This window comes from Nanorana parkeri, unplaced genomic scaffold (assembly GCF_000935625.1).
Source record: "Nanorana parkeri isolate BGI_ZX_2015 unplaced genomic scaffold, ASM93562v1 scaffold750, whole genome shotgun sequence".
NCBI classification, from domain to species: domain Eukaryota; kingdom Metazoa; phylum Chordata; class Amphibia; order Anura; family Dicroglossidae; genus Nanorana; species Nanorana parkeri.
In genome coordinates this window covers 572,698-585,092 of record NW_017307018.1, presented here as the reverse complement: position 1 = coordinate 585,092, position 12,395 = coordinate 572,698, and the positions used below count along the sequence as shown (strand labels likewise).

The 12,395-nt window shown below is 45.2% G+C and overlaps 1 protein-coding gene across 3 annotated transcripts in view; it reads right to left on the bottom strand.

The window, feature by feature from the left end:
- EZR (ezrin) overlaps window positions 1-12,395 on the bottom strand; it is an 80,201-nt gene continuing 67,806 nt past the window's right edge. For all 3 annotated transcript variants that reach the window (XM_018564428.1, XM_018564429.1, XM_018564430.1), the window contains 5 exons: window positions 10,085-10,215; window positions 8,069-8,229; window positions 4,318-4,410; window positions 824-1,066; window positions 1-202 (listed from right to left, as the gene is read on the bottom strand). In XM_018564428.1, the coding sequence (XP_018419930.1) occupies window positions 38-202; window positions 824-1,066; window positions 4,318-4,410; window positions 8,069-8,229; window positions 10,085-10,215 (793 nt within the window). In that variant the 3' untranslated portion in view covers window positions 1-37. The remainder of the gene's footprint in view (window positions 203-823; window positions 1,067-4,317; window positions 4,411-8,068; window positions 8,230-10,084; window positions 10,216-12,395) is intronic.

Here is a 12,395-nt window from a genome sequence, read left to right as displayed (position 1 = left end):
AAAGGAAATACAATGCGTTTCTGACACTGGACGTCCTTTACATAGCTTCAAACTCATCGATTCTCTGTTTTGTGTTGCCCTGTCGAATTTGCCGCAGAGTCTTGTACTTGTCGCGGCCCGCTCGCATGTTCTCTGTGTGCAACAGGTCGTTGTGAGTTTTCTTGGTGTCATCCCGTGCTTGAGACAATTCACTTGTCAGAGCCTGTAATGGACAAAGAAAAGACAAACTGATGTAGCTCACTTGAGTACTTACAATAGGGCCGAAATGCACTTTTGTGTTCCAGTGTGTAGCTATAACGTGTGTCACCACAACATTACATACCCTCAGTTCGTTGCAGTACTATTCATTTTGAATGGCACTCCAACACACTAAGGCAATGCAGCTCTGACGCACATGCGTTGCAGCACAGTAAAATGCATAGTAACACACTACTGTGCGTTGAAGAGTGCTGCGTCAGCAAAAAAGCTGCATGTCCATATTTTGTGCCTGTTCTTGTGTGTTTGCAGGCCCGTTACAATGAATGGCCTGTCTTAATGCAATGCACATTAAGGTTTGACACAACATGTGTTGACGTGTATATGTTAATGCAACACAACGGCAAAGTGTGAATGGGCTCTTACGTGATCTACAGACTTTTTTAAAAGTGGTGTAATAAGAAATGCATAATATGGATTTTATAAGTTATGGAGTGGGAAACAACAAAATAAGCATTCACTTTTGAAGGACTATATATCTTCTTATAAAATAATCCCCTCACTATCGCTATGGTAATATATAAAAGTCATAAGGACTATATAAAAAAACTGCATTTTGCATTCTCACCATTAGCTGCCTCTGTACACGCTCATTTTTCTCTGCTTCCGTAATGCGATTCTCCTCTTTGCGGTCATCATGAAAGTTGTCATATGTGAACTCTGCACTGTACCCCACTCCATCCTCTGGCAGGTGCTCATTCACGTAATCTTTGACGGGCTCATATACAGGTGGAGGTGGCAATGGAGGGGCACTCATAACCATGTGCAGCTCTTCCTTAGTTCTTAGCAGGTCTGTCTGGGCTTCCCTTGCCTGGTTACCAAAAAAAGAAAACATAAATTAAACTATATTTCAACCAAATTACAATTAAAAAATAGCAGAGTTTTGAGTTTTAAGAGACGATTGGGTTATATTGCTGCCTATAGGGTGATTTAGACACTGGCAAACAAAACAACAGTGACAAGCCTGTTATAACCCCTACCACTCCCAGCATGTGTCAGTTTTGTAGCAAGGAGTGTCGAGAGGACCAACACACAGATGGGTGGGACCTGTGTCCTCCAATAAACTTTCAAGAAAAGGATTCTACAGTTCTGAATCAGTGGCCCCTGTCTCTCAAGATCTGATGTTCAAAAGACATGCCATTAAAGCCAATGACTGTGAAGCAGGATGGTGAACTGGCCCCTGGGACAGAAGAGGCGGTCGATCTGCTGGGAGTATGATAAGGTTGGAGAACAACATTTATCTGGGCCAGCTCGGAGCTATGAGTATCACCTGAATGCCCTCCATCCTTTGAAGGAGACAATGAAGGAGTTTCAAAAGAGGGGAAGCATAGATCAAGATTTTTGCTGACCCCAGGGAAGTACCAGAACATTCACTGCTTCCACCACAAGTTTTTTTGCACCTGCAAACAAGATTCCTTAGTCTATTGACGATGCTGTGGGTTGAGTGCACATCCGGTGTTCCAGAACCTGTGACACAGGTTCTGGAACACTACCAGGGACCATTCCCCGGGGTCCAGATGATGCTGGCTGAGGAAGTCTGCCTGCCAAATGTCCATGCCTGGAATATAAAAGGTGGACATCTTCCATTTTTAGGTTGGCATGCACCACACCAATAAGAACCAAAATGGTCTCTCTAGGCCTGGAAGTTATGGCCAGCAACTCCTCAGGGGCAGTCTCATCCTTGACTCTATCAAATCAAGCCTCTGCAACCAAAGGCTGCTAAGGCCACAGGCAGGTCAGAAAAAGTTGCTGCTATGGAAGGCATTGAGGTAAGCTTATATACTCTGCGGTTGGAGTCAGCAATAAAGTTGCAATTTACCCCTAACATCATGCATAACTGCTGTGAAATCCTCTCCAGTTACCGCCGGGTGGGAGGCAAGAAGCGCTCCAAAGATTGTAAAGATTCAAGCAGGGTACAGCAATCCAGGCTGTTGGTGTCAGGTTCTGAAGAACTACACTGCAGGCCACTCAAACCGTTAGTGGATTTCGAGTAGGGCTGCAACAACGATTCTCATTATCGATTAGTTGATTTTCAATTAGTTACCGCTGCTCCTTTGTTCTCCTCCCCGCTGGTGCTGGCTGCAGCAGTCTCTGTCCCTTTCAATCCTCGCTGCTCTCCCCGCCTGTATCGGCAGAGGCAGCAGCGACACTGACCACTGCAGCCGGCACCAGCGGCGAGAGGAAACTGCAGTGACCCTGCAATCCCCCCCCTCTGCCTGCCCTGTTCTTCCTCCTCTGCTCGACCCGTTCTTTCTCCTCTGCCCGCCCCATGCCTTCTCTGCTGCCCGCCCTGTTCCTCCTCCTGTACTTTCTCCTTCAGTTCCCTCCTCTGCTGATTGACAGCAGGCACAGCGCGGGTGCAATAGCCAGCCTGCTATTGACTATTACAATTTAAAATAACCAATAAAAGGCTGGCTATTGCTCTAACAACAACTAATCGATTATGAAAATAATAGTTAGTTGCAGCCCTAATTGTGAGCCAGAAACACCATACCCAGCAGGAATCCACCTCTTGTGTTTGGGATCCAACATGTTGCACTGCAAGCAGGGAACACTTAGCTGTTACAAGGTAAAACCTTGAGTACTCACAAACCGACTGCTGGAAGCAGTGAAAGGAAAGTTCAAAATGCTGGAAGTGATCAGGTCACTGTAGTCAGCAACAAGGACTAAACAAGTTGGAACCACACATCTCTTGTGATTAGAAGCATTGGAAGGAAGGTGCTACCTCACTTTGAATAGTCGAAAAAGAGTACAAAGTGTGCGATAATCTACCTAGTGACACAGCACTCAATTTCTCAGTTTTAACCCTTTCCGTGGGACCTGCAGAAAAAAAGGATAGTTCTAATAAAAAGAAGTAGCTCTCAATGCCGGCCCATATTAATGAGACTGGGTCACACCGGAGACTGCCATGGCTCTGAGCCTGAAAAGCCCTCTGCAGCTAACACAGTACACAGAGGTCTGGAAAGCCACAAGCAGAACCCAGTGCCGAAGATCACATTTCAGGCAGGCCCCCCAATCATCCAATTCATGAGGGTCTGGCCTTCAAAGCTGAGGATAAGCTAATCCAGATAGATACACAAAAAAAATGGCTAGCAAAAACAGTTAAACCTTTCTCAATAAAGCAAAGACTTCCCTCCTCCTAAGACACGAGGAAAAACCCTGAGACACGCTGGGAGTGGGCAGGGGTTATTCCAGGCTAGTCAATTAATTTGTTTAATCCTCCTGTAGATGGTATTATAACCCAATTGTCTCTGAATCTGGTGTCCCTCAATAAACGAGAAAAAAATACCCTTTGAGAATTATGTAATGATAAAAAATACAGAAGGAAAATGAACATTTATATGCGACTATATTAAAACACAGCTAGGATTTGTCAGATTTTTTTTACAGACGCAAACACATGTACACCAAAGTTATGTAGGAAATGTAGAATACAATGGATATATTGCCTATTGCAAATGCATTCCTTTTAGTCTTATTAAATAGGAATGAAAAGAGAATGAAAAAAAAGTGCAGTAACCCATGGCAACCAATCAGACAAACCTTTAGCTGACTACATTGAAGTGTTACGGTTTACTGCACTTTCACATTCTTCTATTTGAATAACCCCATTTCTGATACTCAAAGATGAAGCAAGATTCACTGATCTTAGTAATAGTTCTACTATTGTGGCAACTTTCCTAAATCAACAGCAGTAGTTTCAAAGCTTGTCCTAAAATGCCAAAAGCAGGGCATGTTTTCTACAGCTATGTAAAAAGATGTGATAAATTTACCAAAATATTACTATGGGTTATATTGTGAATATATACAGTATATGGTGAAACACATACAGATATTGTGATTTAAGCCTTTAGAGACATGTCATTGTAACAAATGGTTAAAATTTGGCATATGTAACAAACAATCAGGTAAAACGGTGCAAACTATAGCAGACTAAACATCTAATTAAGCACAACGTGTCATAATTTCAATCCAGGAGACCATATCAAGAATAAACAGATTAATGTAGTAGAAACTATTTCTATGGTCACTAAAAGACAAAAAGGAAATGTGAATGCATACCCTCGACTGCCATTCGCCCGCCTCATCTTCTTTGGCTCTCTTTGCTTCCTCCAGAAGGGTAATTCTGTTTGTATACTCTGCAAGCTCTAAGGCCTATGGGGAAACACAAAGGTGTGAGCACACAGAAATATCTGTTTTATGGCAGGTAGAAATGTGTTCATACTATGAAGACATAAATCAGGGCAAGGTGGTGAGAGGCTCTTCAGCCTCCCTCTAGCGCAGCACTGTCAGTTCTCACGGCAAGCAGCCAGTCAAAATATGCTGCCCGGTGCCGAGTGTCAGCTTGAGGTGGGGTGAGATGGGGCCATGGATGCGAGGGAGGTCCATCCATACATGCATTGCTTACAGCTTCCTCATGTGTCCTGTAGAGGTGCCTGGACTGGAGTGACGTCAGATTATAGCTCCTGGCACCTCTACAGGGTGCGTAAGGGAGCTGTATCAGCAATGCACATATGGATGGACCTCTGTCATAGCACAGTAGCCTACACTGAACTCCAGGCTGAGGATCCACTCCAGTTCTCGTAAGATAGGTAGCTGGCTGGATCTTAAGTGTGCGAGATTGTGTATGTGGTTGTGTGTGTTTTTGAGGGCCCGTTCACACTAGTACAGTGTATTAATCGCACAGTCCCGTGCGATTAACGCACTGTACCACGCAAAATTGCACCTACCGCGCATTCTGGTGTAAAAAGTGTGTCGCATTCCCATTCGTTTGAATGGCACCCCAAACGCACCTCCCACCCACAGTTTGATCGCCACCATGCGTTGCAGTGCAGTGAGATTTGGGTCATGACCTAATGACAAATGTGGGTCCTGAGGTTACACAGGTTGAGAACCACTGCTCTATAGGGTCCCAGACCTGGGACATTACAGACACTTAGGGCCCCACTACAGAACAGGTGTGCATTACTTGGTGGCAGCAAATCCTCATCTTGCCCTGTAGATGGCAGCAAATTCTCATAATGCAAACTGTTGAGGAAGGCTAGGTGGAACACCCTACTAATGAGAAAATGAGTGACGGGGAGCACTCTGCAGGAAGTATGTGTGTGTGTGTGTGTGTGTGTTCGGGTAAAATACAAGCTGCAAAGAACAATAGGAGTGGACAAGAGACATTCAGAAAGTGGGATCTCACCAGCTGCTCCTGGCTCTTCATCTGATCAACAGCTTGTCTCTCCAGCTCGTCTTTGGCACGGAGAGCAGCAATGCGTTCAGCTTCCAGTCTTTCTGCTTCTAACTGAGCTCTTGCCCGCTCATTCTCCAGCTCACGGGCTCTCTTAATCTGTTCAGATAATTCTGTTTAACAAAAGTACAGACTGTGTCAATGAGGATGTCTTTCAATCAGTGCAGTCTGTACAAAGAAATTGCATTTTGTGATGGACTGTGCCACTCTGACATATAACAATGAAATGCCCATTTTACAGGCTGGGCAACAGATAATTTCAAGTGCCAAGGTGGTATGACTCAATTGTCAGCTCTTCTGCTTTGTACATTTCATGATGTCTATTAGTCATACTTTCTCTTGGTCATCCTACAGGATGCCTCTTCTGCTATACCAAACCCCTGACTAATTACAGATAATGCCATCTCTTCCTTGCCATTTATGTTATACAGTTTCCCATTAAAATCACATACAGTATGATTTCAGGATTATCGGTACTCAATACAGAAAATTCAGTATCGGTGCATCCCGGGCACAAATTTTAAGGCACTTTCATTAGAAGGCATGTGATGTTGTAAGACACACACACACAGTGTGTGTGGAAAATAATTATTTGATCCCCTGCAGGTTTTGCAAGTTTGAAAAAACACATGATACAAATGTTATAAATTGAGTTGCAGTTCAGTTAGTAAAAATAAGTATTTGATCCCCAAGCAAAACATGACTAAGTACTTGGTGGAGAAACCCTTGTTGGCAAGCACAGAGGTAAGATGTTTCTTGTAGTTGGTTACCAGGTTTGCACATCTCAGGAGGGATTTTGGTCCACTCTTCTTTACAGATCTTCTCTAAATCCTTAAGGTTTCTTGGCTGTCGCTTGGCAATTCAAAGTTTCAGCTCCCTCCATACATTTTCTATAGGATTAAGGTCTGGAGACTGGCCAGGCCACTCCATAACCTTAATGTGCTTCTTCTTGAGCCACTGCTTTGTTACCTTGGCGGTATGTTTTGTGTCATTGTCATGCTGAAAGGCCCATCCATGACCCAACTTCAGTGCTCTGGCTGAGGGAAGGAGGTTCTCATCCAAGATTTTACAATACATGGCCCCGTCCAGTGGCCCTCCAATGCGGCAAAGTCGGCCTGTACTTTGAGCAGAGAAACAGCCCCAAAGAATAATGTTTCCACCTCCATGCTTGACTGTAGGGATGATGTTCTTAGGGTCACAGTCAGCATTTTTCTTCCCCCAAACACAGCGAGTCAAGTTAATGCCAAAGAGCTCCATTTTTGTCTCATCTGACCGCAGCACTTTCTCCCAATCCTTCTCTGAATCATTTAGATGTTCATTGGCAAACTTCAGATGGACCTGTACATGTGCCTTCTTGAGGAGAGGGACCTTGCCGGCATTGCAGGATCTCAATCCATGGCGGTGTATTGTGTTACCAATGGTTTGTTTGGTGACTGTGGTCCCAAACAAACAGGGGGGCCCGGCCAGGACATCCCCGTGATGCTAAAATGGGGCAAGCAGTGGGTAATTCTGTTTGTATACTCTGCAAGCTCTAAGGCCTATGGGGAAACACAAAGGTGTGAGCACACAGAAATATCTGTTTTATGGCAGGTAGAAATGTGTTCATACTATGAAGACATAAATCAGGGCAAGGTGGTGAGAGGCTCTTCAGCCTCCCTCTAGCGCAGCACTGTCAGTTCTCACGGCAAGCAGCCAGTCAAAATATGCTGCCCGGTGCCGAGTGTCAGCTTGAGGTGGGGTGAGATGGGGCCATGGATGCGAGGGAGGTCCATCCATACATGCATTGCTTACAGCTTCCTCATGTGTCCTGTAGAGGTGCCTGGACTGGAGTGACGTCAGATTATAGCTCCTGGCACCTCTACAGGGTGCGTAAGGGAGCTGTATCAGCAATGCACATATGGATGGACCTCTGTCATAGCACAGTAGCCTACACTGAACTCCAGGCTGAGGATCCACTCCAGTTCTCGTAAGATAGGTAGCTGGCTGGATCTTAAGTGTGCGAGATTGTGTATGTGGTTGTGTGTGTTTTTGAGGGCCCGTTCACACTAGTACAGTGTATTAATCGCACAGTCCCGTGCGATTAACGCACTGTACCACGCAAAATTGCACCTACCGCGCATTCTGGTGTAAAAAGTGTGTCGCATTCCCATTCGTTTGAATGGCACCCCAAACGCACCTCCCACCCACAGTTTGATCGCCACCATGCGTTGCAGTGCAGTGAGATTTGGGTCATGACCTAATGACAAATGTGGGTCCTGAGGTTACACAGGTTGAGAACCACTGCTCTATAGGGTCCCAGACCTGGGACATTACAGACACTTAGGGCCCCACTACAGAACAGGTGTGCATTACTTGGTGGCAGCAAATCCTCATCTTGCCCTGTAGATGGCAGCAAATTCTCATAATGCAAACTGTTGAGGAAGGCTAGGTGGAACACCCTACTAATGAGAAAATGAGTGACGGGGAGCACTCTGCAGGAAGTATGTGTGTGTGTGTGTGTGTGTGTTCGGGTAAAATACAAGCTGCAAAGAACAATAGGAGTGGACAAGAGACATTCAGAAAGTGGGATCTCACCAGCTGCTCCTGGCTCTTCATCTGATCAACAGCTTGTCTCTCCAGCTCGTCTTTGGCACGGAGAGCAGCAATGCGTTCAGCTTCCAGTCTTTCTGCTTCTAACTGAGCTCTTGCCCGCTCATTCTCCAGCTCACGGGCTCTCTTAATCTGTTCAGATAATTCTGTTTAACAAAAGTACAGACTGTGTCAATGAGGATGTCTTTCAATCAGTGCAGTCTGTACAAAGAAATTGCATTTTGTGATGGACTGTGCCACTCTGACATATAACAATGAAATGCCCATTTTACAGGCTGGGCAACAGATAATTTCAAGTGCCAAGGTGGTATGACTCAATTGTCAGCTCTTCTGCTTTGTACATTTCATGATGTCTATTAGTCATACTTTCTCTTGGTCATCCTACAGGATGCCTCTTCTGCTATACCAAACCCCTGACTAATTACAGATAATGCCATCTCTTCCTTGCCATTTATGTTATACAGTTTCCCATTAAAATCACATACAGTATGATTTCAGGATTATCGGTACTCAATACAGAAAATTCAGTATCGGTGCATCCCGGGCACAAATTTTAAGGCACTTTCATTAGAAGGCATGTGATGTTGTAAGACACACACACACAGTGTGTGTGGAAAATAATTATTTGATCCCCTGCAGGTTTTGCAAGTTTGAAAAAACACATGATACAAATGTTATAAATTGAGTTGCAGTTCAGTTAGTAAAAATAAGTATTTGATCCCCAAGCAAAACATGACTAAGTACTTGGTGGAGAAACCCTTGTTGGCAAGCACAGAGGTAAGATGTTTCTTGTAGTTGGTTACCAGGTTTGCACATCTCAGGAGGGATTTTGGTCCACTCTTCTTTACAGATCTTCTCTAAATCCTTAAGGTTTCTTGGCTGTCGCTTGGCAATTCAAAGTTTCAGCTCCCTCCATACATTTTCTATAGGATTAAGGTCTGGAGACTGGCCAGGCCACTCCATAACCTTAATGTGCTTCTTCTTGAGCCACTGCTTTGTTACCTTGGCGGTATGTTTTGTGTCATTGTCATGCTGAAAGGCCCATCCATGACCCAACTTCAGTGCTCTGGCTGAGGGAAGGAGGTTCTCATCCAAGATTTTACAATACATGGCCCCGTCCAGTGGCCCTCCAATGCGGCAAAGTCGGCCTGTACTTTGAGCAGAGAAACAGCCCCAAAGAATAATGTTTCCACCTCCATGCTTGACTGTAGGGATGATGTTCTTAGGGTCACAGTCAGCATTTTTCTTCCCCCAAACACAGCGAGTCAAGTTAATGCCAAAGAGCTCCATTTTTGTCTCATCTGACCGCAGCACTTTCTCCCAATCCTTCTCTGAATCATTTAGATGTTCATTGGCAAACTTCAGATGGACCTGTACATGTGCCTTCTTGAGGAGAGGGACCTTGCCGGCATTGCAGGATCTCAATCCATGGCGGTGTATTGTGTTACCAATGGTTTGTTTGGTGACTGTGGTCCCAAACAAACAGGGGGGCCCGGCCAGGACATCCCCGTGATGCTAAAATGGGGCAAGCAGTATTTTTTCTCACTGCATCGGAACGGACTGCACTGGGGTGAACAGTGCACCAGAAATCCCATTGTGACGCAATCTTGATGCAGCTGCCAAAACGGAATGGACTGCATCTGGTGTGAACTAGCCCTTAAGTTAGTGGGTCCAAATAACAGCCAGGCTGCCCCTGTATTCCTCTCATAACAGGTTTAGTTTATTATTCTTCAAGTGAAGTTGACAAGATTTTTTTCTGATGAACAGGAATGTGCAGATTCCAGAAAACACACCTGAATTCCTTACAAAACTGAGGCAGCGTAGACAAGCAAATATTGCTCTGGACAATGGCATGGGGAATGTGCACATTTTAAGGGCTGTAGCCTTTTAGTAAAAAAAAACATTATGGTCGTCCAACATGCAGAGCTTATATTTAGGAAACATTTTTTTTGTTGCAGTCTCTTAAAAAAAAAATGGCCCGAAGAAATCAACATTTATTACCTATCTCTGCTCTCCTGGTCTTCTCTTCATAATCATGCAACCTGAGCATGAGTTCCTCCTTTTCTCTTATCATCTGTTCCTTTTCTTTCTCGACCACTTCCCTCTTCTTCTTCTCATTTTCCAGTTGTTGCCTGTGTAGAGCACAATGAACAGGGGAAAATTCTTAAACTTATATCTCTACTATAGAAAAAAAAACTCTGCTTGTTTTATGCTGCCAATGATGACATTAGCAAAACTATGTGAAGCAAGGCCATCCAGGACTACTTTTAGGGCCTGTGTGGGCGGGCTTTCAGCTTGATGCAATCAGTTTGAGGCCCCATTCACACCAGGGCGGTTGTGGATGAGCGCGGTTTCCGCATTGATTTTTAACCACTTCAAGACCAGGTGTTCAGACCCACATCCTGGCCAGGCCATTTTTCAGTGTTCAGCGCTGCGGTACTTTGATTGACGTTTATTCCGTCATGCAACGCTGTACTGAAATTAATTTTATACCATTTTTTGGGGACAGATAGAGCTTTCTTTTGGTGGTATTTAATCACCACTGGGGTTTTTATTTTTTACTATATTAAGGAAAAATTGAAAATGTGGGGAAAAAAAGTTTTTGTTTCATTATGTTAGGAAGCAATGATTATTACCCATATTTTTGGTAAAATATAAAAGACGGGGTCACGTCGGGTAAATAGACACCAAACATGTCATGCTTTAAAATTGCGCGCACCCGTGAAATCGCAAAAAACTACCATACCCAAAATTGACCATAGGCGACGCTTTAAAAGCTTTTACAGCTCATCAGTTTAGTGTTATCAGTGATTGATAGCCCTAGAACTATTGCTCTTATCCCGACGTTTGCGACGATATGTAACATGTGCGGCGTAATGGGCAAAATCGTCGTTTTCGCACGTATGCACACCCGACGCTAAAATATGTGATGGGTCCTCTTTATGGAGACATCAGGGGTCTCCAAGACCCCTAATGTCACCTGGGACCCCCCTGAAGAAGCTGATGAAGCAGAGATCTGCTTCATCAGCTTCTCTCCAGCATCTAAAGCTGGAGAGTGACACAAGAATGCGGACGTGATGTAATATACATCAGTTCCACATTCTGACAGCGGAGAGGGGACCGGAGGGAGGTCGTGTACCTCCCTCCCTCTGATCCCCTGTGACAGAGGCAGTATGCTGGTCCCGGGCTCGCACCAGGCACAGCAGAGCCCGGGACCAGCGGGAGGGGGAGCCACGGAGGGGGGCGCACATCCCGGGACCTCATACAAGCGATCAGCCGGCTCTATAGCCGGCGGATTGCTTGTATATTAATGGGCATCGCTGCCTTTTTTTAAATATCGGCATTTCCCGCTCGCCCAGCGGCACGCGCGAGGGGGCGTAGCTGAGCCCGTTCAGATCTAGAGAGCTCCTGGCCGGCCATTTTTTTACAACGGCCGGCCGGGAAGTGGTTAAAGGGCTGTTTTCGTTGCGTCTCAGCGCTGAAACACAATTAAAAACGCCCAAAAACCACGCTGAACAGCGCAGTTCCATTCAAAGCTGTATGGAAACCGCACTGATCATCGCGGCAAAAAAGGGTCAGGGAGTAATTCAGGTAGGGGGCGGTTCAGAGTGTGTGCACCCTCGCGGTCGCTTGAGCGGTCCTGGTGGGAACGGGGCCTGACATCAGTTTAAGATGCTTCTGAGATCATTCAGAATTCCTTTACTGATCCAGTTGATCTAAAGTTGACCTCAAGACCTGCTGCAAGGTTTGGGATTCCCCTAAACTTGTATGGGAATGCAAAACCCTGAAGCAAACAAAAGCCCATCAACAGATTACAGAGACTCTTTGGCTAAAATAAAACTGGTAAAAAATTTTGCAAAGAAGAAATGTAATACTCATCTCTCCCACTGCCTGTATTGCCGAACACTGTACTGAAATAGTGGTCTGTGAGAAGAACAACAGCACCCCCCACCACCATGGTCCATCCCCTCTGCCAACCCCCTCCCTCCAAGCTGGCCGCCTCCCTCCCCACTATGGTTTTCAGGGGCCCCTGCTTTTCTGGGGGACCTGGGACCATGGCAAGGTAGTTCAGGATGGAGAGCAGGGAGCAGAGCTCTGCTCCGTGTGGACAGTGAAACACCGTACACAGAGCCTTCCCATCTAAGCTGTCACAGGAGTTCCAGCACAATTCAATAAAGAGAACCTGTCACGTCCAAATGCTATCACACAGGGGCTTGTTAGCTCCTGTATGATAGCAATAAAGTTAAGTGGGGGGAAAAAATTGCTAAAATGTAATTTTTTAAAAAAAACCTCAGAAAATGTAAATAAGATA